Genomic DNA, 27,353 nt, shown 5'->3' with positions numbered 1-27,353 from the left:
CCGTGCTCAGCTGATCCGTTTTCACGTGGATGAAATGTGGTTTTGCCACTCTTGTGCCTCGTGTTTGTATCATACGGTGACACTTGTTCTCTCTTCTCTTTTATATCTCGTCAGGTGGGGCTTTGCCTTTTGTTAATCCTAGTTTAGCTGTGCACAAGTCGTCTTCAGCAGTAGACCGCCAGCGTGAATATCTCCTGGATATGATTCCCCCACGGTCCATCCCACAGTCCGCCACGTGGAAATAGTGCAGAGGAATGCCCAAGAGGAAGACTTTCCTGTTTCTGCCATCCTTTTTATACCACATTACAGTGGAATCTGCTTTAATCCCAGCTGGATATGCCCCAGGCTTTATAGGATGCAAGAAGACCACTCCTCATCCCATCGAGTGCTGCTGTCCCTGCTATGAGAAAATGACACCACGTGGGTGGGAAAGACTTAAGCTCATTTGGTTCTCAGATTCTGATGATTGACTGATGATGAAGGCTGTCAGGGAAGGGGAAGAATTCTCTTTCTTTTTTGGCTTTATGTATTTAGTTTGGATTTTTTTGTCACCAGCACAAAAGGAGGACTAAACGACTCTCTGCCTTCAGTTTCTTTCTTAGTAACTACCCCTTCACCAGGAACATGGTGTTCGTTGGCCATCGAGCATGGATGTCAGCTCAAGGAGAGAGGAATTTCAACCCAATCTTGCAGATGCATTTAGTGAGCCGAGTTCATGTTTGCTTTTCTTCCCTGCCCCTCCTCCAGCCAGGAAGGCAGTCTACAGGTTATGATGTTTCAAAATCTTCTGGTGATGAGCTAATGATAAATAAGTACAAACTCAAATTCCGGTTGAGTATGTTTTGTTTTGTTTTTTTTTTTCTTTTTCTAAGGGACTGGCTGCCACCAAAACTTGTCTGGTAGGTGGGAACCAGTGCAGGAGTCTCTCACTTTTGTTGGATTCTGTTTTGAATAGACTTTGAACTGTTGGTAGTCTAAAAATCTAATTTACTGAATAGACAAACACCGTTGTTCAGTCTTTCTAATTCAGCGAAGAGCAGTTGGGCCTTTCATATGTTCCCAGAGACTTAAAAGTGAAACTGTTTTTGATTATTTTCTTTTTGGAGGGTTTTTTTTGTTGTTGTTGTTTTGAGCAATTTTACTCAAAAAAAAAAAAAAAAAAAAGAAAAAAATTTAAAAAAAAAAAAAAAAAAAAGGAATTCCAGAAGCTGCACGCAATCAGAAAGGGCGAGTGGAGGGCGCAGAGGAGCCGGGGGCTGCCGTCAGGTCGCAGGCTCCTTCCTCTGCCGATACCCGCCGAGGAGTGGCCACTGCTGGCCCTGCTGCGGTGGCCCGGTGGCCGTGCCAGCGCGTGTTGGGCACGCTGGGGGCAGGACTGCCTACTTTGATCCCTCTAGAGCTCCGTTCTTCCAGGCGTACCAAGCATGCTCCTCTGTCCATCACTTCAGTATTTCATTTTTGATAGAGCTTTAGGTAACCCTGCTTTAAGGACAGGTTTCTACGTGGTTTTAATATATTTTGGGGATTCCACAGGTTAAACCCAAATCCATCAGGTCCAGGTTTGTTTGGGTTTGTGTTTTTTTTTTTCTCCTTCTTGTCATCTTCCCTCCTCCTTCCCTGTGCTTCTCCCAAATTAAAGTTGAATTCAAGTGGCAGAAATACATGCCTTACTACTTATGTTGCATATCAGTACTAGAAGTAGTGCTGATAAGAATTATTTGCAAAATTATATATATATATCTATATATCTATATATAAAAGAAAAGGGGGGAGGGGTTACTATTCAGTCTATGCTGACTCTATTTTCTTAGTAGTTGCTGTTAGATCTAACTTTAAACCAATAACTGTATAGGGTTGTCCCCCTTCAGATCTAACTATTGCATAGTGAAAAAGAAAACTCGTTCATTTTAGCCCCTCTTCTGTTGTGTGAATATCAGTATTTAGATACTTTGAAAACTGTTCAGTAGTCTAGAAAACCTAGTTTTGCAAAATGGTATTTGTTGCTGTATAAAGCCCTAGAATTTCAATTTGACTTTGTTTTTTGTTTGTTTTACAAATGTATATTAAGAGCTAAATGGGAATGAGATTAATTGGTTTGAGTTTTTAATTTTTCTTTTCATTCCAAGATATTTTGGATTGGGAGATGTGGAGAGAGAAATTGAGTGCATTTTATTTTTGCACCTTGAAATATTAAGAAAAAGTTTCAGCTCCTTACCTGTGTGGAGTTTTTTTGGGGTTTTTTTTCTCTCTTCTGACAAATTGCCTGCATTATCTCATCGTTGATGCAAATGTCTAGCACTGTTAAATCTCCTGGGAAGAGTGCATTTGTTTAAAAAGAACAAGCAAAACTTCTCAAACTAAAATTCAAATGCCTTTTTGGGAAGGCTGGGCTACTTCACAATTTCCTTCCAGTGTTGGGGGTAGCTTTAGCTTCAGCTGATGCTGGAAAAAAAAAAAAAAAAGGAATGGAAAGAGGGGCAGAAGTGTTAAACTTGCCTGTTCTAAAAGCTATGTCAAAACCTTTTTGGATACCGCCGGTTCAGTGCAGCAGCTTGTAAATTCTCATTTCAGCACAATGGATGGGGGAGACTTAAGCCTTAAAATAATTGAGAAGACTTATTTTAAGATTCGGAACTAAAAAGTGAGTCTGCACAATCCTGTCTTAGAACCGTTGCTCCCTCAGCAATGCGCGACCCCAGTCTGTTTTCATTTAACGTAGAATAAAACCCCACAAATACCATCTTATGTGTTGGGGCAGGATTGGTGTGAAGGCTTGGTAAGTGAACAGAAAACACCACACGGATATTAGGCTGTTGGGATTCAAACCAGTTTTGACATCGTTTTTAATCTGTGGTTCTTGGAGTGTTGCACGTAAGTTAGAGGATATATTTATTGCATATGTGTTTCTGCAGAGTTTTAGATAAATGCACCAGGAAGCGACTTAAGTTGTATACATGGGTTAAATGCCAGAAGAATTGCTTCTTCCTTTGTAGTCAAAACTGCATATTCAGTTGAGTAGTGTTGAACTGGGCTAGTTAAGGCACCATGCTAGGTTTAGATAGTTGTTCAAACACTTGTTACAGTCTTTCCAAATCTCCTCCTCCCCATCTGTATGTTCCCCTTCTTGCAGAAAAAAAACCCTGAAAAACCAACAAACAAAGAGAAAAGCTCAGTTAGCTGGAATATTCACATTAGTGGTGTTATGCCCTAAAGGTTAAATTCTTTGGGAGTTGTGAAGGGGGGGGGGGGTTAGACACGCTTTAAAGAACAAATCTTTGGTTTATTTCTGCCGCTGTCATGTTTGGGGTTCCTGCCTCCGTAAGGGCTATTAGTTCTGCCGCAGACTGTCCGAAAGTCACCTCGTCGGCCTCTCCTGCAAAAAAGACCATTTTACTTAAAGCTCCCTCAGAACAAGAGACTGAACGTGCTGCTCGACAGTCCGACCGGGATCATTCAGGTGGAGTATCCGGCATCGTGTCCTGTTTCCCCGACCCTCCACTGCTTCGCTGCAAACTGCTGCATGAGCTGGTTTGACATTGCTCAGATGCTGCTTGCTTCCCCCCTCTCCTGGGGAGAGGGTTAGAGCAGCGTTGGTTCTTGCAAGCCATATAACCTTTCTTTGAGACGTTGCGACTACAAGATTTTATAATACAGTAATAATGAAAATGACTATTGTACTTAGATTTTAGCAACTTGTGAAATAAACCCCGGATTTTCATTTGAAACCCGTGTTGCAACTTGGGAGCTGTGTGGTTTTTTTTTAATTTTTTTTTTTTTTTTTTTTTTAATGACCTAATTTATGATCTGTTTGATTTCTGAGCGTTGGCGAGCTTGCAGTCCTTCGCTCAGAAACACGACGAGTGGCCTGGTTGAACCTTTTATTTTTATAGCGCAGACGACTTGGACAGTGTTTCCAGCTCATGTAGAGGGCGACTTTGCTGATTTTTGTGTTCGAGGGTTTCCTGTACTCAGCATTCCAGCTGTCATGGTGGGGAACACTCTTGGCTAATCCTAAATTCGAGAGAGTTCGGGGTTGGGGGTTTTTTCTATAGATATTTTTATCATCGCTTTAGGGAACCACTCCTTCACCTCTGAATTCTCAGACCTAGTTGTCACTTTTTTTTGCTTACTAAGGGAGGAGACGGGGGGGGGGGGGGGGGGAGAAAACGTACCAAAATACAGTTCGGAATGGAAAATGGGGGACTTAGGCTGCAGAAGTGAGTATAGCAGAGCAGGCTTAGGCAGGTCCCATCAGAAACCCTATTTTGGCTCATTTCTCACTTTCTCCTTTTGGAAGGAGGGGGCACAGAAGGCTTTTTTTTTTTTTTTTAATAGTAAATATATAAATATATAAATATATATATATAAAATGCAAAAAGACCTCAAGGAACCACAGTAGTGTTTGTCTGCTTAAGGCAGAGTTACGCTGTACGTTGCATTTAGCGAAATAACTTGCGTTGTGTTTTTTTTTAAAAGACGAAGAAGAAAAAAAGAATTTATAATCATCTAACAAAGGAGGGTAACAGAGTAACGTTACGCCAGCGCAGGGTATGTTTTTGTCACTCTTATTTATTGTGACTCTAAATCTTTGATAATAAAACAAAAACTTTAAAAAAAAAAATTCCCACTAAAACCTGATAGTCTCAATGGCGGAAGAATCTGAAATCAATAACTGTATATTGTATTGTGAGGGATTTTTAGTATTTGAATGACAATAAACAAATGGACAAAGTGTCGTGTCTGCCTCTTATTTCAGGTAGATCAGTTCTGAGGCGCATCTCGTTTCGCACCGCTCTCGTGTCGGTGAGGCTGCTGGAGACGAGGGCGCGGGGTCTTCCCCCAAAAAAACAGGTTGATGGGAGAACAGGAAAGGAAGGAGAAGATAAAGTCTGTGAAATTCCATGGATTTAAATTAAAAGCCTCAAACAGATTAAACGTCCTCACAGGTGCCATCAGACAGGGCCACGCGAGTTCTGCAGGTGGAAACAGGACGCAAGTGCCTCTTCAGCCCTTCTCGCCCTGGACTTGCCCCTCGGTTTCCCGCTGGGTTTTATCCCTCGTGCGTGTCCTGGGGTAAGAACTTCACCTCCCAAGTAAGCGACCCGGAAAAGATGAAACAAGCTGCCTGCGTCCTGCCTCGCACCACGGAGCGGGCTGGGAGCTGCCGTTGTGGTCGCTCTGCAGTTCCAAAATCTAGAAATTGAACCCCACGTTCCTCCTGAAATACGTTAACACGTTCATAAGTTTATTTCAATACTCCAGGATAACTCAAGAAGCCGGTGGATCGCTCCCCTCTGGGAGGAGAAAGGGAAGATGTAGATTGCAAACGTTGCCAGAATATTTTTGACCTGGATTCTGGGTAAAAACAAAGCGGTTGGAGCGTCGCTCAGCAGCCGGGGAAGCAGCAAGGCCCAGAAACGCGGCTTTGCCGACGGCCCGTGCTCCGGAGTCGCTGGTTTGGGAGGAGAAAGGAGAGGAGGACGCTGTCCCTGCTCTAGAGCGAAGCCCGGCTTGAAGAGAGGGATAAAAACGGGGTTTATTTTCAGCTCAGGTTTCCACACGCAGCATGTGTGTTGTCAGGGGCAAGACCAAGACACTTAACTCGGGATTCGTGCACGTGCTGGATGGAGCCCTGGGCGTCCGTCTGTGACTCCCACTGCTCGTCACCAGGCAAAGCCGGAACCCCCCAGCTCCTCACCCAGCATCCCAGCCCCATCCTGCCAGAAACACTCCGAGGACCGTGTCCAGTCGTGGTCCCTGGCCGCAGGCTGAGCCCCTGCCCTGCGGTTTAGCGGGAAGATGAAGGTTTGAAGAAGTGATGGTCACGGTCTGGCCGTGCTCTGGCGAGTTCCTGCTGGAAACGCCTGAAATCGCGGAGGATGAAAAGCGGCTTGTTCTGGGTGAGAGCAGGAAGGACTCGTTTTGGCGTCGTAAAAACCCGTTTTGGAACTGCAAGAGCTGAGTGTCTGCGGGGCAGAGCAGCGAGGAGGAGGAGGAGGCAGTTACGGTGAGGAAGCCTTGTTTTACGAGCAGACCCACACCCAGGGCAGCGTGGGGCGGGCAGACCCGGGTACCCCCCAGCCCCCCTCCCCGCTCCCCAGGGTGACCCTGCTCTGTCTTCACAGGTGTTGAAATGTTTGACCCTCACCAGGTGTGGGGATGTGATTTTTGCAGGTCCTTTACAAGCTGCTTCTGACCTTCTAGAATTGGAAAAATCTCTAAATTTCTGACTGTACAAGTTCAGGAACCAGTTTAATTCAAGCTATTTCGTTTTTCTCAAAGCTGTTTAATTGCTGTGCTGCTGGAGGCTCTTATTGAGGAAGCCTTTTTATGCAAAACTGCTGAAGTGCAAGCTATTAACTCTGGGCTATTTTGGTACCAAAATCATCAAGCTATTGTGGATTAAAGTGCTAGAAGATGGCAGTATCTGAACCTGGTAGGTTCCGGGGGGCAGCTGAACCAGGTAACGTTGGACAGAGGTCCTGTACTCCTGGTTAGCATCTCAAAAGTCACAGAGGTAATTCTATTTTGCTAATTGCCTGTGCTAATTTAGATCTTGCTGGCACCTGAAGCGTTAAGCCCACTACACTCCACCCTGAAATTCTGTCCACAACCTATTTTATTCCCATTCCCCATCAGCTACAGAAGAGTCTTCCCTCCGCTTGGGGCTGCCCCATGGCTCGACCCGCCCTGAACCCCCCAGCTCTGCTCCCCGCCGAGGGGATCCCCTGAGGAGCAAAGAGGCTTCCAGGTTCGTTTTGATCTTACAAATCCTTGGCCCGGTCCCAGAAGCGGGAGCGTGATGCGGCAGCCGTGTAACAGCGGGGTGGGATTGCATCAGCTCCTCCACGCTCCCCTCATCCGAGCCGGCGCCGGGGTCTCACCTCGCATGAGAAGGTGGGGGCTGCGCCGTCGTGTCCGGCACCTTCGTGTGCTGTCCTTGGCCAGGGGAAAAAGTTCAGGTTGTGATGAAGACAACGAAGGGAAAGTTTGGCTCTTTAAATACCTTCTTTGCTGTTAAATGATGAACGAGGGAGCCCCTCATCATTACAGCCACACCAGGTTTAAGGTGAACCCAGGAGAGACACGTAAAAAACCTTTTAAATACAAATGAAGTATTAAAAAGCTGTTTCTCGTGTCAGTCCCCTGCTCCCCTCTCTGGACTTTGATGGGGAAAGGGCAGTGGATGTGTTTTAGGCCATCCCAGTTTGGTTCAGGGCGGGGAGCGGGTGGGCGGCTGCTGGAACCAGCCAAGCCCTCTCCCTCCAGGCGCTTCAGAGGGGAATATGGAGTTATTGCTCAGCAAAAGCCTTAATAATTGCCTTAATAATGAGTATTTGAGTAAGGAATTCCACTCCTAAGGTTAAAGGTTATTTATTAAAAAGGAAATTTGTCAGACAACCCAAGCTGTGAAATAACGACTGCTGAAAAACAAAACTTCTCTTTGCTCCCGTTTTGTGGTAATAAAGCCTCGCCTTTAAGTCAGGCTTAAGAGCAGGAGAGCGCTGGGCACATCAGCCCTTGGGTGCTCTTCCCGGTGGCCACCGTCCTGCAGCGAAAGGACCGACCCCTTGAAGGCTGCTGCTCAAATTAGTGCCAGGTCTGAGCCTCCTGCTCGGCTAATTGCAGGTCTGTGAGATGGGGAGGGGGGGGGAAGCTCCGAAACCGGCTTCGCCCGCGTCTCGGCGTGGCCGGATGGAGCTGTTTGATGGGATTTGCGAGGTTTTGAGTCAACAGCCCTAGAGAAGGGTAAATCGAGGTTTATGGGGTGAAGCGGTGCACAGAAACCTCATCAAACGTGTTCCTTCCCGCTACGAGGCAGAAATAATCCCATTGATGCAACCCCCAGGCCCGGCGCTCAGCACTGCGCCCATCGCCTGAGCTCGGGGGGGCCACACCCCCACCCTCGCTGGGGGGCAGCCCCCGGGACTCAGCCCCCTTCTCCAAAAAGGCTTTTTTTTGTTGGTGCATCCCCGTGGATGGAGCCTCCCTCGGCCCCGAGCTCCCTCACTCCAGCCCGGGAGCCCCCAGCCCAGGGGCTTTCGGGGTCCTGCAAAGCCACCAAACCTGGTCGGAGTTAAATTTGGCTTCCGAGGTGGAAGGGACAAGGGACGGGGGTTTCTGTTTGTAAACGAGCTGACTGATCTCTCCTGCTTTTCTTCTCCCTCCCCGCACACAGCCAGGCTGGATCGGGGAACGCGCGTAGGTGTTCTGCCAAAGTCACGCCGGCTTCGTTAGGATAATTTGCCAGCAGAAAAATCCCCAGGTAAGCGTTAAAACACTCCAAGCCCAGAAACAAAACCCTGTCTGCTGAGAAATGAGGCTGAATTTCTTCCCTTTCCCCTCATCCAGCATCTTTAATCCACCCCTGAATCATAAACCCCCGTCCCCCAGATGTGGCTTTGGGGGGTTTCTCCAGCCTTTCCCTGCTGCGTGTGGTGGGGCTGGAGCATCCGCAGAGCCCAGAGCCGGTCCAAGTCGTGTCCTCGGTCATTTCCCGCTTCACTTACATCCTCCCCCACTGAAAAAAAAAAAAAAAATACTGCCTCCCCATCCCCTCCACACCTTCATTTTCCTGGCTCATTAGCTCCGCGAGCTTAATCACGAGCCACCGATCGCTTTGTATCTCCTCAGAGCCAGGGAAGCAAAGGGAGCGGGAGGCGTCCGTCAGCCCAGGCGTGGTGGGGAGCAGGGGTGGCCCCCCCGGGGGTGCAGCCCCTTCTCTGGAGCCTCCTCAGAGGCAAAACCTCAGCGTCTGGGGGGAGCGGGGCCGCCCCTGGAGCACACGGGGCCGGTGGAGGGGATGAAGGGACCACACGGAGAGTGGGGAAACGGCTCCCAGCGTGGGAACGTGGCTGGGGAGCGGGAACCCCCCGGGGAAGCTGCAGCTCGAACCGCGGCACCGGGGCGGGATGAGGTTTGCCCGTGCAGAGGTCGAGGCGCTGGGTTTGGTTTCTCACTGGGCCAAGAAGCTGCCGGAGCCCCGGGTTTGTAGTTTTGCCTCAAGGTGCGGCCGATTCCGGGGGCACCCAGCGGGCGGGCACGTGGACGGGGGGATAACGCCCGTGTTTTTCCCTCCAGATGCGCTTCCCCGGGGGTAGCGGTGAGAATCGCGGGTCACTGTCGGGTCCAACTCCCACCTCGGCCGAGCGCGGGGGCAGGGGACGAGGCCCGGAGCCAGCGAGCGGCTGCTCCATCCCCCACGAGGGTTTTTACCCACAGCTCAGCTCGATTCTCCTGAAAATTCGGTTGTGATGAAACAATTCGGTACCGGGGGAGCCGAGCGCGTCGGTGATGCAGAGGAAGACCCTGGCTCTGGGGGTGCCGGCGCTAACAACCCCCCCGGGGTCACTCAGGATGGGGCGAGGAGCTGGAGACTTTCCTGCGACTGCTGCTGCATCCCGCAAGGACCACGGGCACCCCCGGGCTCGCCCTTCCCGTGTCCCCCTCCCCAGGGCACCCCGCGGCCCCCCCAGCCCCCCGTCTGCAAAGTTATTACGTCCCCGCGGCAGCCGGGGGATTAGAGCCGCCGATTAGGGCTTAAGACAAGAGTGACCTTGATCTGAAGCGTCCGAGGGCTCACGGCGCCGGGGGGGCACAGGGAAAAACCCCCCCGAGGGGTGCGGGGCGCTGTGGGGGTCCCCACGCCGGGGCTTGGGGGGGTCACGCAGGTAAAATGGTGGGTGCTGGCTGCGGGGGGGGCTTCGGGCTGGGGGGGAGCAGAGCACAGCCGGGATTTGGGGTGCGAGGGGCTGGGGGGGAAACACCACCGGGGGCCTGGTCACGGCCTGTCCACTGGTGAGCGCACGCTCCGGCGTGAGCACGCTTCTTGGTGCGCGCTTGCACTTTTTTTGGTGCGTGCTTGCTGGTGGGTGCACGCTTTTTGGTGCACGCTTACCGCTGCGTGCTTGCCCATGGCTGCGCTCTTGGTGCACGCTGGCCAGGGGGTTCACACTTTTTGGTGCACGCTTGCCAGTGCACACTTAACCATGGCTGCGCTCTTGGTGCACGCTTGCTGGTGGGTGCACACTTTTTGGTGCACGCTTACCGCTGCGTGCTTGCCCATGGCTGCACGCTTACAGGTGGGTGCACGCTTGCTGGTGCACACTTAACCATGGCTGCGCTCTTGCTGCACGTTTGCCAGTGGGTTCACACTTTTTTCTGCACACTTGCTGGTGGGTGCACACTTTTTAGTGCGTGATTACTGCTGCGTGCTTGCCCGTGGCTGCGCTCGTGGTGCACGCTTGCTGGTGAGTGCACACTTAACCACGGCTGCACACTTGGTGCACGCTTGCAGGTGGGTGCACACTTTTGGGTACATGCTTGCTGGTGGGTGCACACTTTTTAGTGCGCACTTACCGCTGTGTGCTTGCACGTGGCTGCACTCTTGGTGCACGCTTGCCAGTGGGTTCACACTTTTTTCTGCACACTTGCTGGTGGGTGCACACTTTTTAGTGCGCACTTACTGCTGCGTGCTTGCACGTGGCTGCGCTCTTGGTGCACGCTTGCCAGTGGGTTCACACTTTTTGGTGCACGCTTGCCGGTGGGTACCCCCATTCCTCATCCCCCACCCCCCCGTAGCTCCAGCTCAGCCTGGTGTCCCCTGGGGGGTGCCCCGAGGCCGGGCTGAGCCCCCCCCGGCTGCAGGATCCGTGCCCGGAGCGCAGCGGGTGTCCCGGCGGGGGGGGACCCACCGCTACCCACCGCTTGCGTTGCCCGTTTAAGGCGCGGCCGCCGCTGTCACGTGGTTCCCCTCACGGAGCGTTTCCTGTGAGAGCGGCGGAAGTGACGTCACGGGGCCGCCGGGATGGCGGCACCGAAGGTGAAGCAGGACATGGCCCCGCCGGGCGGGTACGGCCCCATCGACTACAAACGGCACCTCCCGCGCCGCGGCCTCTCAGGTGGGCGGCGGCCGGGGAGCGGGGCCGGGGCGGGCCCGGGAGGCTCCGCGGGGGAGGCTCGGCCCGGTTCGCCTCGGCTCGGCCCCCCCGGTGCCCCGGTGCCGGCCCCTCACCCGCTTCTCCCCCCCCCGCAGGTTACAGCCTCTTCGCGCTCGGCATCGGCAGCCTCTTGCTGGGCTACTACACCCTCATCAAGTGGAACCGGGAGCGCAGGTGCCGCCATTCCCCCACCCCCCTCAACCCCGGGGCTCCCCCCGGTCCTTCCCCGCGACGCTCCACCCGCCCCCCGCTTCTCCCGTTTCACCCGCCCGCGATCCCGCGTCCCCTGCCCGGGGACTCCCCGGTTCTGGCACCTCGTTCTCCCCCCCTCACCCCCCCCTGCACTTCCCTGCCCGGGATTTGCTTTCCCCGCATCCTCCCGCCCCCCCCACTGCTCCCCTCCAGCCCGGGTCCCCCCCGCGCCGAGCTCTGACCCCCCGTCCCCATCCCCAGGCGGCTGCTCATCGAGGACCTGGAGGCGCGGATCGCCCTGATGCCGCTGCTGCAGGCGGAGTCTGACCGCAGGTACCAGGGAGGGGGGGACGTGGGGGGGCGCGGAGAAAGGGGGGACACTTGGCACCCCAGCGGGCGTCACGTCCCCGCGCTCCGGGCTCAGCCCTCCCCTCTCTCGCAGGACCCTCCGCCTGCTGCGGCAGAACCTGGATGAAGAAGCCAAAATCATGAAGGATGTCCCTGGTTGGAAGGTTTGTGTCTCCTTGGAGGGGGGCGGGCTATGCCCGGAGGCTGCCCCTCGGTGATCCCGGGTGCAGCCGGCGGCAGGAACCGGCCGTCCCGGTGGGTTTGGGCCCGCGCCGTGTCTCTGGGAAAGCTCAAATTGTCGGAAGAAGCCCCCCAGGAAGCGGCAGTGCAGGGTGGGGGGCTGCGCTCAGGGGTAACGCTTGTCCCCCCACTTCGGGGCTCAGAGCTGGGACCGGGGGGACACCAATGGCAGCGCAGTGGCTGCCTGCGCCCCCCCCGCCCTCTCCGCCCAGCGCTGTGTCCCCCCCCCACTCCCAGGTTGGCGAATCCCGGTTCCACACCGACCGCTGGGTCCCCCCGACAGTGGACGAGCTTTATTACCTGCGCCCCCCCAGCGAGATGGACAACGAGAAGTTCGGGCTGCAGTACTACGTGTGAGCCCGGCACGGGCTGCCGGCGGCCCCCGGCGCGGTGGCAGCGGCTGCCAGGGGCCGCCTGTTCCATGTCTGATATTAAACCCCCCCCAGATCTGGGATTCAGACGCGCTGTCGTGCGTGGCTCCGTGTCGGATGCGGTGTCCTGCGTGGTTCCGTACGGCTCCGCGTCCCGCAGCGGGAAAACTCGGCTGCTCCGGGGGCGTTTGCTGCTCTTCCCTGTTCCTGCGTGGCCGGGGGTCCCGGTTCTCGCTCCTGCAGCCCTGGATGGGGGGGGGGGGGCGTGGGATGGGTCCTGAGCAGCAGCCGCTCGCTGCAGAGCCCTGCCCCGGCTGCCAAAAGCACCCCAGGGGGGCTGGGAACCCCCCACTCCCATCCCCGTGTCCCTCCGTGTCCCGGTCAGGGTCTGGTGGGGGGCGGGGGGTGGGGGGTGGCCGTGTGGGCTCTGAGCTCCCCCCTCCCTGCGGTTGCTGATGCCGCAGATGCACTTTGTGAAAACCACCGATTTTGAGTTTTTCAACATATTCCCGTAGCTCGGGGGAGGGAAGGTGCTTCCCGGGGTCGCTGCGGGGTGCAGGCAGCTGCCTGCCTGCTGCCTGCGGGCCGAGGGAGGGGAGGGGGGGGTGTAGGGGGGGTCATAGACGCGATTTCTGCCGCCCCCCCCCGCCATCATCCCCGGGCGGGGGCGCGGGGCGGGCCGGGGGCCGGTGCGATGCTCCCGGGGAGGGGGGGCCGGGCCCGGGCGGGGCGGGGGCAGCCGGAGCCGCCTCCCCCGGGCGGCACCGTGAAGCGCTGTGGCGGGGTGGGGGGGGGTCGCGCTGCCGCCGGTCCCGCAGGGCTCCGCCGCTGCCCCGTCCCGCTGCCCGGTATGAGCTCCGCGCCCGGCCGCGCCCGGGAGCCGCCCCGGTACCTCAGGTGAGCCCAGGCCCCCCCCCACTGCCCCGGGGAACCCCCCCACACCCTCCCGCTCGCCGGCACCGCGCGTTGGGAGAACCGGGAGCCCCGGGCCAGGGCGGGGGGGTACGGGGATCCCGCCGCGCCTCTGCCCCTCGCCGTGCGCCCGCACCGGGGCTGCCGGGGATTAGCTCCGGCACAGCCGGGACCCCCCCTCCAGCCGCTGCCCCCCCGCCCCGCTCCGGCTCACCCTGGGCTGGTCCCCGCTTCCAGCAAGGACGTGACCGGTGCCGGGTCTCCGCGGGACGTGGTGGGGACCCCGGAAGGGTGCTGGGGGCTCCCGCGGCGCCGGGGATGGGATGGGACCCCCGTGGGACACACCCCCCCCCCCGCCACTGCCCCGGGACTCCCCCTCGGGTCGGTTCCTGCCCCCTCTGATGCTCCCGGGCTCCTCCTCCGGCCCCCGCGCTGTCCCCACGCGTGTCCCCCGGGACAGTCGGTCCCCCGGGGCAATCCCACCCCGGCTCCTCGCACCCCCGAGCCGCGGGGGCGAGGGGTGGGGGGGGGCTGGTACCCAAATAGCCTCGGTTGCCACAGCAACCGCATCCCGGGTCTCCATGGCTGCGGCAGGGATGTCTCCGGCAGACGCGTTCCCCGCGGAGTGGGGGGACCCGGTGGGGAGGGGTGGGGGGGGACCCCGGTACCGGGCAGGGTTGGTGCCTCCGGTGTCCCCCGGCGGGGGTGGAGGGGGGACACGGAGCCGGGATGCAGAGTCAGGATGTAAAGGGGAGGGGGGCACAGAGCCGGGATGCAAAGGGGGGGACTCGGAGCTGGGATGCAGAATCGGGGTGCGGAGCCAGGGTGCCCCCTCCAGGGCCCGGGGTACGGGGGGGGGACACAGGGGGGGAGCTCTCGACCCCCTCATCCGCCGGCTCCTCTCCCTCCTGCCCCATCTCCGCAGCAGCAGCCTCGGCCACCCACCGTCTGCTCCGGGAGGCACCACTAACTGGGTTGAATTGGGCTGGACTGGGCTTTGCTGGGTGTCCCCCCCCGAGGCTCTGAGGGGTATCTCCCCCTGCACAGGGGTTGGGACCCACATTTTCCTCCCCCCCCCGCCCCCCCGACTCTATAGCAAAGCCAAACTGCAGAGAGCCCGGGGCGAGCGGGGAGGGCTGATGGCGAACGCGCACCCCGGAGCGTTTTGGGGGGGACGCTGCGAGCTGGGGGGGGGGGGGGGGGGCAGCGAGCCAGGACCCAGGGAGCCCTGTGACGTGTGTGTGTGTGTGTGTGTGTGTCCCCCACCTCCCTGGGGACGATGCCAGGACAGCGGGAGCCAGCCCGGGCCAGGGCCCAGGTTTCCCTGCCAGCAGCGATTACGGGCAATGTTCTCCCCTGGAGCAGACGTGGGGAGTTTTGTCGAAATGTGCCTTTTGTTGGGTGACCGACAACACAGCTGCGCTGGGACCCGCTCGGCCCCGCCACCCCCGCATGGGAGGGGGGGCCGGGGGCTGCATTTGGCCCCTTTTTTTCCCCCCCATTTGCCCACAGGTCTCTGCTGTGGGGCTGGGGCCGGGCTGGGACTCACTAGAGGGCACCAAAGGATTGGGGACGCGGACGGGATGGGGTGGGAAAGGAGGGGATGGGGCTGGATGAATTTTTTTCTGGGGGTCTGCCAGGATGACCGGGTCACTGGGGACTTATGGGGTCTGCCAGGGTTTGGGGCGGGGGGCGGGGGGAGGCTGTGGGGCCAACCAGAGGACGTGAAGTCAATGGGATCTGTCAGCACGGCCGGGGGATGGGGGCTGTGGGGGCTGCCAGGGCGACCAGGGCATGGCAGGTCTGGGGGGTTTGTCAGGATGGCCCGGGGATGGGGGGCGGGGGGGTCAGCCGGCCTGGCGGGGCGTGGGGGGGGCTCCCTGGGGTCTGCCAGAATGACCAGGGGACGTCGGATCTCGGTGGTCTCGGGTCTGCCAGGACACGTGGGGGTGGGATCTGCTGGGGGCCGGGGCTGGGCCGTGGGGTCAGCCTGGACAATGTGGGGGCCCCCCCCAGCCCCCCGCAGGCAGGACCCCGACCCTGTAACCCCTCCAGCTCGTGGGGCCGGCAGCACCACACCGTTCCTGCCTGTGGCGGGGGGCCAGCGGGTCCCCTGAGCGAGGTGTGAGCGTGCACCCCCAAATCGGGAGCACGGCCGGGGCCCCCCAGCTCCCCCACAGGCCTGCGGGTTTTCACCCCCCTGGGCTGCCAACTCCGGCCTCTCCCAGGGGCCAGATTTCACCGTCCCTTCCACAACAAGCGCGGCGGCAGCGGCGCGCTGGATCCGGCACACGCTGTTCCCATCCGCGGCGCAGGTGAGCCAACAGATGTGAACAATTATTGTCCAATTTGGAGGCTCCCCGGCCCTGCCAACTCCTGGGCTCGGCAGCGAAGGAACAACCGCAGCATTGTTCGCTTTTATATAACAGCCCGATCCCCACGAGTCCGGGGACGCTGCCAGGGCCGTGAGTGCCTCGCACGAAATACAGCCCCCACCCCGCCGTGCCGGGCCCCCGAATGAGCCGGCCGTGCACGTCCCCAGCCCTGAGCCACCGGCCGTGTCCCCCCCCCTCCACTCCGAGCCCTGCAAACCCCCAGCCCGGTGCCCCCCACCCAGGCATCCTCTGCCCCACACCCTGGGGACGGAGCGGAGTCCTGAGGGGCTCAGTGCCGGGGGTGGGGGGTACATCCTCACTGCTGTCCGCTCCCCCCCCACCCCGCAGCAAGGCAGAGGCAGAGGCCATCGAGAAGGAGCTGCTGGAGGATTATCGGTTTGGGCGGCAGCAGCTGATCGAGATCTGGGGACACGCCTGTGCCATGGCTGTGACCAAGGTGAGGCGGCCAGTGGGGCTGGGGACACCCCATGGGGCTGGGGACACCCCACAGGGACAGGGACACCCCACAGGGCCGGGGACTTTGCTGCTGGCTGCTATCCCACTCTCGTCCTGTCCCCCTGCGCGGCCTTTCCCACCCTCTCCCTCCCTCCCCAGACCTGGGGACAGGGGACAGCCAGGGCTCGTGGCAGAGCCCAGCGGGAAGCGATGCTCGGGCTGTGCCAGGGCTGCAGCCTCTCCCTGGGTGGGTTTTTTGTTTTTGTTTTTTGCATTCCTCAGCCTCGCTTCATTATTTCCCCTGGGGTGAACCGGGCTCACCCCGGGACCGTGGGTTGCACCGTGTCCCGTGGGCGCTCAAGCCCTTCCCGGGGTGTCGGCACTGCCAGGTACCAGCTGCCCTCACTGTGTTGCGGGGAGGAGGGTGCTGGGGGGATCCCCGGGGCTCCCCGCGCCCTGGCCACGCTCTCCCGGTGCTGGGAGCCCTGAGTGCTCGTGCTGGATGCGAGGAGGAGGAGGAGGCGGCAGCAGCCGGGCTCTGGGCAGATGAAGGGCAGCTTTGTGCCTCGCGGGCCGGCAGCTCCGCACCCGCCTGTCTCAGCTTTTCCGCTGGAGGTGGCTGGACCGTGCTCTGCCCTCCCCTTCTCTAAGGGCAGAGGAGTTGCCTGAGGAGGGGAAATATTCGGGGCTTGGAGCCTCTCTGGATCCTGGGGCTGGTCCCAGTCCCACGCCGTGGGGCTGCCCACCCCTCCGGGGACCCCCGTACCACAGGGCTGAGCATCCTCCTCTTCCTCGTGGGGCTGAGCTGGGGAGAGCAGCCACAGGCCCCAGCTTGGGGATTCCCCCCCCAACCCCAGCCAGTGTCCCCAGCATCGTCCCCTCCTGGCACGTCCCCCGCGGCCACAGGGCAGTTGGCAGCACGGCCGGTGCTGGGGCAGGGCCAGGGCCAGGCAAGCGCGGCTTTGTCCAGCGCGCCGGCGGCTGCAAGCGGGGCCGTGCCGTGCCGCTCGGGTCTCTGGCGCTTGGATGGGACCAGGAGCCAGGCTCCGTGAGCAGGAAAAAATCCGTCAATGGATAAACAGAGCCTCAGAGCCTCCCTTCGCAGGCTGCTGGTATGCGGAGCGCGCGGCCGCCTCCCTGCAGGCTGGCGGGGAGCCCCGGCCCGCTGCGGGCATCGTCCCTGGCCTGGGCATCATCTTCATCCCGCTGTGGGCATCATCTTCATCCCGCTGTGGTCACTCTCCTCATCCTGCTGTAAGCATCATCTTCATCCCGCTGTGGGCACCATCCTCATCCCACCATGGGCATCATCTTCATCCTACTGTGGTCACCGTCCTCATCCCGCTGTGGCCACTGTCCTCATCCTGCTGTAGGCATCACCTTCATCCCACTGTGGGCACCATCCTCATCCCACCATGGGCACCATTGTCCCCCTATGGGCCCTGTCCTGCCCTGGGTGCCATCCAAGTCCTTCTGTGGGTGCCACCCCCATCCCACTGTGGCCATTGTCCCCATCCCATCACATGCCCCATCCTGCCCTGCGTGCTGTCCCCACCCCACCCTGGGCATTGTCCCCGTCCCGCCTTGCACCGTGCCACCCGCCCAGCAGCACATCCACACCCTGGGTCCATTTGCCCGGTTCTCCCTGCCATGTCCCCGGTGCTGGGGACTGTCCCCAGGGCTGACCCGGGGCGGGGCGGGGGGCAGGGGTTCGGGGCTCAGCGGTGGGGCGATGTCCCCATCTCCTCCCTGCAGGCCTTCCCGCTGCCGTCCCTGCCGCGGAAGCAGCCCACGGTGCTGGTGGTGTGCGGCCCGGCGCAGAACGGGGCCATCGGGCTGGTGTGCGCCCGGCACCTGCGGATCTTTGTAGGTACCTTCCTCCCTTCCTTCCTCTTCCTCCTCTTCATCCCCGAGCGGTGCCAGGCTCCAACGCCACATCCACGCTCTCCGCCGCGCAGGACTACGAGCCCACCATCTTCTACCCCAAACGCTCCCCGGACCCCCTGTACCGGGATTTCACGACTCAGTGTGAGAAGATGGACATCCCCTTCCTCTCCTACCTCCCCACCGAGGTGAGCCCCCCCTACCCCAGAGCCGCTGCGCTCACCAGCTGACGTGGTTGAGTTTATTATTCTTTTTTTTGATTCCTTCCCCCCGCCCTCCCCACCGCCGCCGCCCCCGGCTCTGCTGGGAGCCCGGGGATGCCATGAAATCCAGCGGCGGCTGCCGCGGCCCCGCCAGCCACCGGCTCTGTTGTTGTTGGAAGCGCCGGGCTCGGTGAGAGGAATGTGACCCGAAAACGCTGCCCTGGCCGGGGCCATGCGGCTCAGCGTGCCGGGCTCTGCCCCGCCACCGCGCCCCTCGCCCCCCCCGTCCCTGCCTCAGCTTGTTGGGGGGGGGATTTTTTTGGCAGTAGCTGCTGGGTGAGTCTATTTATGCAGGAAGATGGGATCCCAGTGTGGGGCTCGGTGCTGGTCCCATAGTGGGGTGGCTGGGGGACCCCCCCCAAACACGCTGCGCACCCCGTCCTGTCCCCCCCCCCGTCACCCCCCCCCCAGGTGCAGCTGATCAATGACGCCTACAACGCCGTGGTGGACGCCGTGCTGGGAGCCGAGGCCGAGGCGGGCGAGGGGAGGGAGCCCTGCGCCGCCATCCTGGCCACCCTGAAGCTCATCCGCATCCCCATCGTCAGCCTGGACGTGCCCTCAGGTCCGGCACTGTGCTCAGCTCCCCCCACCCCGGGCAGGATGGGACCCCCCCCACCTTGGTGCTCCCCACACGCTGGGCTTGTCACCCTGCCCACCATGGCGTCACCCTGGGCTTGGCGCCTGGGCAGCTGGGGAGCCCCTGCGGTGCCCTCCCAGGGCGGGGACAGCCCCGGGGACCCCCCACTTCCCCCCCAAGCCTGGCAGCATCCCCGCCGGGAGCCAGGGCTGGCGGCCGCTCTCCACGGATGCATTCAGGGCATCCACGATAAATAACAAACTCCCTGAACTGAGACATGATGTAATTTGAAAACACCCGGGTGTCTGGTGGCCAGGCCTGGAATTGCCATCACAAACCACCCCCCCCCCCGTGTCCCCCCCACCCCGCCCCGCGCCGCAGGAGCAAACAGGAGCCCTCGGCACAGCCGCTGGTGAATCCCCACCAAGAAAAACCCTGCGTGGTGCCAGGATGCGGCCGGAGCCGCGCAGGGTGGCAATGGGTGGGGGGGGACATGTACCCCATCCTCCCTGTGCCCACCCCAGAGCATCCCCCACCAACTCTGGGCCACTGGCAGCACCGTGTGTCCCCCCGGGGTCACCCCCTCACCCCCTCCCCGTGTCTTTTTTACCGTCGCAGGGTGGGACGTGGAGGCCGGGAGCAGCGGCGGGATCAGCCCCGACGTCCTGGTGTCCCTGTCGGCGCCCAAGCAGTGCGCCCGCCGCTTCCTGGGCCGCCAGCACTTCGTGGCCGGTCGCTTCCTCCCTTATGATGTGCAGAAAAAGTTTGAGCTCAACCCCCCCGAGTACCCTGGCACCGAGTGCGTGGTGGCCCTGCGAGCCCCCCGGCAATAAAGCGCTTGGCGGCTCTGCCCTGGGGTTGGCGTCTGCCTGGGGATGGGGCTGTTGGGGACATGGGGTGGGGGGACGGTGGCCTCCCAGTGTGGGGGGTTGAGCTGGGGGGCTTGTGCCGGGCCTCAGCCCCGCGCCCCGTCCACACCGGGGGACTCAGCCACTGTCACGGCTCGACCCCCCCCATGCTCTGTCGCCAACCTACTTTTGGGGACAGACCCAGTGTCACCCCTCTACGGCCCATCCCGAGGGGACGTGGGCAGCCGCTGGGGTCCTGGGGGTGGCTGTGGGGTCCCCGGTCCTGCTGCATCCCACCCCCCCGGGCCTGAAACCCTCAAACGCACCAGGGAAGGGTCGTGGAAGCGGCCCCCGTGCTATGAGGTGTTTAATTAACAGGCAGGGCTGTGACGAGCCACCGCTGGGGACTGTCCCCACCTGTCCCAGCAGAGAGCGTGTCCTCAGCCCTGCGATGGTGCTGGGATCTGCTTTGCCCCCCCGGGGGAGCTCGGTGCAGCCGGAGTTTCGGGGAATGCAGGGAATGCGCCGGGATTTCCGCCAGCCGGGCTGCGGGAGGGGGCTGCGGTCCCCAACTGTGGGCAGCTGCGGTTTGGGGGTGACCCTGGGGAGGGGAGGGTTCCCCACCCTGTGTGTCCCCCCCCCCACCTCACCATCACACACCAGCACCTCTGGGCGCTTTGCATCCTGCAGCCCTCAGCAGGGGCAGCTGGGGCCATGGGTGCACCGAGCTCTGCACGGCCTCAGCTCGGCAGCGGGAGGCGGGCAGCTCCGACACACCCACGGGGGCCAGGTCACGGCGGGGGCACCCACCGGCCCCCCCCCCCGCCCCCTCCACCCCCCCCAGCCTGCCGTGCCCCAAGGCAGCGAGTGCCAGGGGAACGCTGGCACCCCGACCCCAACCGCAGCAGCGCCGGGGCCGGCCTCGCTCTCGTCTTTTTCCCCCCTTTCCCTCCCCTCCGCATTCCCAAGTGCATCCAATTTTAGCAGCTTTGCAAAAACAAACCCTCAAGTTTCCCGGGCTGGAGCGGCGAGCGGCAGCGCGCGGCCGGCTCGCCGGGGAGGGCTCCTTCCCGCTTCCCTCTTGTCACCGCTCCAGCTCCGGCAGAGCCGCCGGCCCCGGGTGCCAGGAGCCGATTGCTGCTGTCTGCCGGCGCGAGTGGGAAAGGCCTCACTCATATATAGACCCACGGTGCCGCCGCGCTCGCAGTCGCCGGCCGACCTGCCGCCGCGTGGGCAACCATGGGGGAGCTGGCGTTGGCCCTCCTGGCTCTGGCCGCTCTGCACGGTGCCAAGGCACCAGGTAAGGCCGGGGCTGTCGTCTCACCGCGGCACAGGGACCCCCCGCCCCGTCCGTGCCGCCGGCTGTGGGCATCTCTGCCCTCCCTGGGGGGCTGGTGGCGGCGATGCCGGGCATGATGGGGATGGGGCTGAGCGCTCGCCAGATGTGTGCCGGGGCCAGATGTGCGCCGGGGTCGTGGTCACGGATGGGGGATGTGCTGGGGATGCTCAGGGCGGTTTTGCCCTCCCCGGAGGCTGTGTCACCGGAGGGACGGGGACATGCCCAGCACCGTGTCCCCCCCCGCCTGCTCCAACACCGGGTGACCTGTGGGAAGCCCCGGTCGCCTCAGTCGCTCCGTGGGGGTTTTATCCCCCAGTGCTGAGGCCCCTCAGCCCCGTGGGGGTCTCTGCAAGACACCAAGGGCAGCGTCTGTGCGATCTGAGCTGGGAATGTCCCTGGTCCAGGGACAAAATCCATCCACCCGCAACAGGTCCCCCTGCCCCCAGCTCCCTGCCACCTGGGGAGGGGACAGGGGATGGCAGGGTCGAGACCGCCCTGCCATGGCATCGCTGCCGGTGGAGGTGCCCGTGGGGTGCCCGTGGGGTGCCCACTGCACACCCTGCACAGGGGTGGCTTGAGTGTTCAGCCACATCCTGCCCTGTGCCCGGGGGTGACAGGCACCAGGGACCAGACATCTCTCCGGGGACCTGCTCCCTGCATTTGTCCCCTCCAGCACGGTTGAACCCCCATCTCAGCCCCGAGGATCACCCGTGCGAGGGCGGGTGGGTGGGCAGAGCCCTCGGAGACCCCGGCTCCCTGGGCTTCCCCACCGTGGGCCGTGGCTGGCCGGGCTTGGAGGGAGCTGGGGTGGGACACCCCGCGCCCGGGATGCCCAGCGAGCCCCTCCGGGCCGGCCGCTGCCGTGGCGGCGTCTCCGTTTGCCGGCTGTGGTTTTACAGACCGAATTCCTGCCACCTCCCAGTTTGACTGGTGGGGCTCGGGGTGACCCCGGGGTCATGCCGTGGAGGGGCCGTGCGTGGGCACCCCGCCTCATCTCCCCACCCCACATTGCCCCTGGGGCTGAGCTTGTCCCCGGGCAGCCAGCAGTTCGCGGGCAGCGTTTCCCCGTGGACACAGCGTGGGCCCTGGCGTGGCCGGACCCACCACGCGGCACCAACCTCGGCCACCCCTCGGTCCATCCCTGGCTGGCCGGGAGGCTGCAGCCCATCCTTGGCCACCCCGGGACGGTGACACCGTCAGCCTGTCCCCATGGAGCCGGTAAATCCCGCTCTGAGCCCCTTGCCCAGCTGATGAGGTGGGTTTGGGGGGGCTCAGAGCAGGGGGGGGTCCCCATTTCTGCTGTGACACGGCGTGTCCCGGTGCTGGCTGCGCTTTGCTTTGGTGCCTCCGGCTCGGCAAGGGGCCGGCTGGTCACCGTTGGGTGCCCTGAGGAGAAAGAGGGTGCCCCAGCACTGGGTGCTCTCACCCTGTGCTCCCCCCAGAGCCCCTGGAGAACGACTCGGAGTCGGGCAAGAGCGGCGTGGGGGGGAAGCCCTGGAAAGCGGCCCCCAGCCCAGCAGACCTCGACCTGGACACGGCAGGTACGACCCTCCCTGAGCCCCCCCGGCCCTCCGGGGACACCCCGAAGGGGCAATGCCCACAGTGCCAGTCCAGGAGGTGCCATCTCCCCCTTCGGTGACCCCTCGCAGGGTCCACCCCGCGCTCCTCCCACACTGCATCCCCCCCACCCCCGGTGCCCTCCATCCCCACGTGCTTCCATCCACACTTTGTCGCCCTCGATGTCCCCAGCACCGGTGGCACCTCGGGGTGCATTTAGGGACACGGGGTGGGGGCTGCCCCCCAAACCATGCGCTCAGGGCTCGCTCCGTCCCAGGCAGAGGAGCTGAGTGGACGTCCTGGTTCAATATTGACCACCCCGGGGGGGCTGGGGACTACGAGAGCCTGGAAGCCATTCGCTTCTACTACCGCGGGCGCGTCTGCGAGCGGCCGGTGGCCATCCAGGCCCGCACCACCGAGTGGGAGCTGCCCGAGGAGGTGGGCGAGGTGGTGCACGTCAGCCCCAAGAAGGGTTTTCGCTGCGTCAACAAGGAGCAGCCGCAGGGCAAGACCTGCTCCAACTACCACATCCGCTTCCTCTGCCCGCTGGGTGAGTGCCCGTCCCTGCCATGTCCCCCCTGCGGACCCCGCTGAGGTGGGGGGTCTGTACCCATTGCTGCACTGTCACCCCCCCGCTGTCACATCCCGCTCCAGCCATCACCCCTTGGGTGCACGATGCTGGGCATCGTCCCGGTGGAGTGGGGGGCGTGGCCAACGTGCCCCCCCTGCAGCTGGGTGGCGGGTGGTGGGTCCCCAGTTAATGCCTCTGCCCCCCCCAGAGCACATCTACTGGTCGCACTGGTCCTCCTGGAGCCCCTGCTCACGCAGCGCCTGTGGCAGCAGCGGCACCCAGACCCGCACCCGCCGATGCGTCAACGCCCGGCTGGTGGCCGCGCTCAAGGAGCTCAAGTGCAAGGGCAAAGCCGTGGAGCGGCGGCCGTGCAGCGCCGGCCCCTGCCCAGGTAGGGACCCCCACCAGCACCCACTTGCCCCCGCCGTGGCCACCGCTTGCCGCCTGCTGCCTGCCACCTCCGGCTCGTGCTGCCGGTGGCACGAGGGGTCCCACGGGGCCGTCGGCACGTGGTGGCTGCCCCCGTGCTGACGCGGCAGCTCCCCGGGCGAAGCCGCCGCCGCCTGCACATCGTCAGCTTAATTGCAATAACAGAGGCCACGCTGGTAAAAATAGTTTGGCGGGGGTGAGCCGCGGCTTGGCCGGGCACCGGCGGCGGGATGGAGCCTCCCTGGTTGGGGACCCCCCGTGTGTCCCCGTGGTGTGGGACCACCCTGGGGGCTGGGGGGGGGGGGAGTGCGGTGGCCGAGTCCCACCCGGTGTGTCCCCCACAGAGCCGGCGTGGCTGGAGTGGGGCTCCTGGGGCCCCTGTTCTCGCAGCTGCGGCAGCGCCGGGACGCGGACCCGGCGCCGGAGCTGCAAGACAACCAAGAAGGTGTCGTGCGCCGGCCGCCCCACCGAGGTGCAGAAATGTCCCCCCTCACCCTGCCCAGGTACCTTGGGGACTCCGGACCCCCTTCCCTTTTTCCCGGTGCCCCCCACCCGCGTGGTCCGGCCGTGGCCGGGGGGTCTGAGCACCGCCGTGCCGCCCCGCAGCCTGCCCTGAGCACACGCTGCAGGGCACCGTCGTCTCCGCCGCCACCGGCGCGGCGCTGCCGGACGCCCGCATCTTCCTGGAGGGTCGCCCGCCGGTGCTGCTGGCCCACAGCGATGCCCACGGGCGCTTCGCCGCGGCCGGGCTGTGCCAAGGCTCCGCCGTCAACATCAGCGCCCACCGCGACGGCTTCGCCCCCGGCCTGGCGCCCGTCGTCTCCAACGGCTCCGGCGTGGCGGTGGCACACGTGAGGCTGCGGAGGTTGGGTGAGCGTTGCGGGGTGGGGTGAGGGGGGGGCTGAGCTGTGCACCCCTAGAGGGACCTCCCGGAGGGATGCGTTGATGGGGGGAGCGATCCTGGGGGGTTGGAGACGACTCGTTTTACCCCCTCCACCTTCCTCCTCTGCAGAGAAGCCCTACATGGTGCTGCACCCCACAACGAAGGTGCGGGTGGCTGGGCAGGATGTGACCTTCTGCTGCAAAGCCTCGGGCACCCCCGTGCCCAAGAAATACTACTGGTGAGCGGGGGCCGGGCAGCAGAACGGCAGCACTGGGGGGTGTGGGGGGGCAAGGCAGCCCCGTCGTTCCGCTGAGCCTGTCCCCGTCCCTGCAGGTACCACAACGGGACGCTGCTGGAGAGGAAGGTGCACCGGTACGGCAGCCGCCTGGTGCTGAGCGGGCTGGCACCGGCGCAGGCTGGCACCTACCACTGCAAAGCCAGCACTGAGGCGGGGGCCATCAAATCAGCGCCGGCGCAGCTCACCGTGCTGGGTGAGGACGGGACGGGCTTTCTTGGCGGTAGAACCGCGCCAGGATGGGGTGTGCAATGGGGAGGGGCACCCTAACGCCCTGTGTCCCCCCTTGTCCCCGTGTCCACCAGCCCAGGGCCAGCAGAGCTGTAAGCCAGAGCCTGAGCCGAGCCTCGTGGAGCTGCCCAGCGAGTGCCCGCAGGACGCTGCCGGCTCCCGTTACTACGACGTGGGTCGCTGCCCGCCCGTCCCGTGCGCCGACAGCGCGGCCGAGCAGACGGGGTGCGGAGCGGACGTGGGGCGCTGCTGCGGGGTGCGGAGGATGGAGATGCGGGAGATCCCCTGCGCCGGCTCCCTGCTGCCCCTCAAGGTGGTGGCCGAGTGCGGTTGCGGCCCCTGCGCCCAACCCCGCGTCCTGGTGCAGGGCCGGGTGACAGCGGCTGACACCGGCGAGCCCCTGCGCTTCGGGCAGATCTTCCTCGGGGGGAGGAAGGTCGGCTTCACCGGCTACAAGGGCTCCTTCACCATCGAGGTGCCACCGGACACGCAGCGCTTGGTGGCTCGCTTCGTGGACCGGCAGCAGAGGTTCGTGGATGCCATCAAGGTCTTGCCCTTCAACCGCCGCGGCGGTGCCGTCTACCAGGAGGTCAAGATGCTGCGGAAGAAGGAGCCGGTGGATCTGGACGGCAGCCGGAGCAACGCCATCCCGCTGGGGGAGGCCAGCGGCCGGGACCCCATCGGGGAGCTCGTTCTTCCCGCTGGTGCCTTCCTCCGTCCCTCCGGGGAGGTCTTCAAGGGCACAGTCAAAGCCAGCATCACCTTCCTAGACCCCAGGGACATGGCAACGGCCGGCGCCGCCTCCAGCGACCTCAGCTTTGCCGACGCCGAGGGAGAGATTGTGCCCCTGCGGACCTACGGCATGTTCGCCGTGGATTTTCGGGAAGGGAAGAGCGGCGCGGCGCTGCAGACAGGGCCGGTGGAGGTGCGGATGGATGCGGGGCAGGTCTGGATGCCGGAGCACCTGCAGAAGATGAAGTTGTGGTCCTTGAACCCCGAGACCGGCTTGTGGGAGGAGGAGGGGGTCCTCCGCCCGGCTGGGGGGAGCCGGGGGAAGAGGGAGGAAAGGACCTTCCTGGTGGGGAACCTGGAGATCCGGGAGCGGCGTCTCTTCAACCTGGACGTGCCGGAGGACCGGCGCTGCTTCGTCAAGGTCAGGGCTTACAGCAACGAGAAGTTCAACCCCTACGAGCAACTGGAAGGGGTGGTCATCAGCCTCATCAACCTGGAGCCCCAGCCCGGCTTCCCCGCCAACCCCCGGGCGTGGGGTCGCTTCGACAGCGTGGTGACGGGTCCCAACGGCGCCTGCCTGCCCGCTTTCTGCGACGGCCAGCGCCCCGACGCCTACTCGGCCTATGTCACCGCCACGCTGGGTGGGGAGGAGCTGGAAGCCGTGGCCTCCAGCCCCAAGCTCAACCCCAACGCTGTTGGGGTGTCTCAGCCCTACCTGGGCAAGCTGGGCTACCGCCGGTTGGACCACGATGACCCCAACTTGAAGAAGACAGCTTTCCAAATCAACGTGGCCAAGCCCGACCCCAACAACGTTGACGAGACCAATGGTCCCATCTACCCTTACCGCAGCCTCGAGGAGTGTGAGGAGGCGCCCGTCAGCGCCAACCACCTCCGCTTCTACCGTGTGGAGGTGGACAAGTACGAGTACAACGTGGTGCCCTTCAAGGAGAGCGACCTGACCTCCTGGACCGGAGACTACCTCTCGTGGTGGCCCAACCCTCAGGAGTTCAGGGCTTGTTTCATCAAGGTGCAGATCGAGGGACCGCAGGAATACATGGTGAGGTCCCGTAACATGGGGGGCAGCCACCCCCGCACTCGGGGGCAGCTCTACGGGCTGCGTGACACCCGTAGCGTGCGGGACATGCTGCTGGAGAACACTTCGGGCGCCTGCGTGGAGTTCAAGTGCAGTGGGATGCTCTTCGACCAGAGCCTGGTGGATCGCACCTTGGTCTCCATCATCCCCCAAGGCAGCTGCCACCGCACGGCTGTCAACAGCCTCCTCCGGGAGTACCTGAGCCGTCACCCGCCCGTGGCAGAGAACAACCACACGGCCGCCTTCACCATGCTGGCACCGGTCGACCCGTTGGGTCACAACTACGGCATCTACACGGTGACGGACCAGAACCCGCGGTTGGCCAAGGAGATCGCCATCGGCCGCTGCTTCGACGGCACCTCTGACGGCTTCTCGCGGGAGATGAAGGCGGATGCGGGCACGGCCGTCACCTTCACCTGCCGGGAGCGGCCGGCGGGGCGGGAGAGCTTCTTCCAGCGCCTGCTGACGGCCCCGGCCGAGGCGTTGGCCGAGATCCGCCGGGAGATGGGGACCAGCGAGATGCGCCGGGCTCCCCCCGAGGTGATGGACTTCGCCTCTGGCGCCCAAGCCCCGGGCCCCACGGCCACCCGCCGGACCCCCAGCAGCCGGCGGAGGACGGGCCGGGTTCAGGGGCAGCTGTGAGCGCCGCGGCCCCCCCTTCGCCACCCCGTGCCCCCTCCCCGGCTCAGCTCTGCCCTCTCTTTCCCCGTCGCTTTTACCCACGCTCATTTATAACGACCGAGGAGGGGACACACAGACACACACACACGGGACACGTGGAGTGGGACCCTCCCGCCGTGGCCCCGGGGGACAGCGG

The 27,353-nt window shown here is 62.4% G+C and overlaps 4 protein-coding genes across 7 annotated transcripts in view; all 4 read left to right on the top strand.

Moving 5' to 3' along the window:
- The window catches only part of GATAD2A (GATA zinc finger domain containing 2A), a 66,622-nt gene extending 62,897 nt beyond the window's left edge, over nt 1–3,725 (top strand). For all 4 annotated transcript variants that reach the window (XM_074809136.1, XM_074809134.1, XM_074809138.1 and 1 more), the window contains one exon: nt 115–3,725. In XM_074809136.1, the coding sequence (XP_074665237.1) occupies nt 115–245 (131 nt within the window). In that variant the 3' untranslated portion in view covers nt 246–3,725. The remainder of the gene's footprint in view (nt 1–114) is intronic.
- Nucleotides 3,726–10,751: 7,026 nt separating this feature from the next.
- On the top strand, nt 10,752–12,180 carry NDUFA13 (NADH:ubiquinone oxidoreductase subunit A13). The gene is made up of 5 exons (XM_074808522.1): nt 10,752–10,901; nt 11,036–11,114; nt 11,394–11,465; nt 11,575–11,644; nt 11,958–12,180. Exons 1-5 carry the CDS (start codon nt 10,808–10,810, stop codon nt 12,075–12,077), a joined length of 435 nt encoding a protein of 144 aa, XP_074664623.1. The 5' UTR covers nt 10,752–10,807; the 3' UTR covers nt 12,078–12,180.
- A 756-nt stretch (nt 12,181–12,936) lies between these two features.
- On the top strand, nt 12,937–19,408 carry YJEFN3 (YjeF N-terminal domain containing 3). The gene is made up of 6 exons (XM_074808708.1): nt 12,937–12,988; nt 15,727–15,835; nt 17,590–17,700; nt 17,793–17,906; nt 18,393–18,543; nt 19,177–19,408. Exons 1-6 carry the CDS (start codon nt 12,942–12,944, stop codon nt 19,389–19,391), a joined length of 747 nt encoding a protein of 248 aa, XP_074664809.1. The 5' UTR covers nt 12,937–12,941; the 3' UTR covers nt 19,392–19,408.
- Nucleotides 19,409–20,643: 1,235 nt separating this feature from the next.
- CILP2 (cartilage intermediate layer protein 2) lies at nt 20,644–27,242 on the top strand. The gene is made up of 9 exons (XM_074808811.1): nt 20,644–20,706; nt 22,188–22,286; nt 22,580–22,852; nt 23,082–23,264; nt 23,647–23,805; nt 23,909–24,172; nt 24,315–24,423; nt 24,519–24,676; nt 24,786–27,242. The coding sequence occupies exons 1-9, from the start codon at nt 20,646–20,648 to the stop codon at nt 27,176–27,178; spliced, it is 3,699 nt and encodes a 1,232-aa protein (XP_074664912.1). The 5' UTR covers nt 20,644–20,645; the 3' UTR covers nt 27,179–27,242.
- Nucleotides 27,243–27,353: the final 111 nt, after the last annotated feature.

This window comes from Strix aluco, chromosome 29 (assembly GCF_031877795.1).
Source record: "Strix aluco isolate bStrAlu1 chromosome 29, bStrAlu1.hap1, whole genome shotgun sequence".
Lineage (NCBI taxonomy): Eukaryota > Metazoa > Chordata > Aves > Strigiformes > Strigidae > Strix > Strix aluco.
Note: the sequence above shows the minus strand (reverse complement) of the source record. Positions and strands in the feature narration are given on the sequence as shown.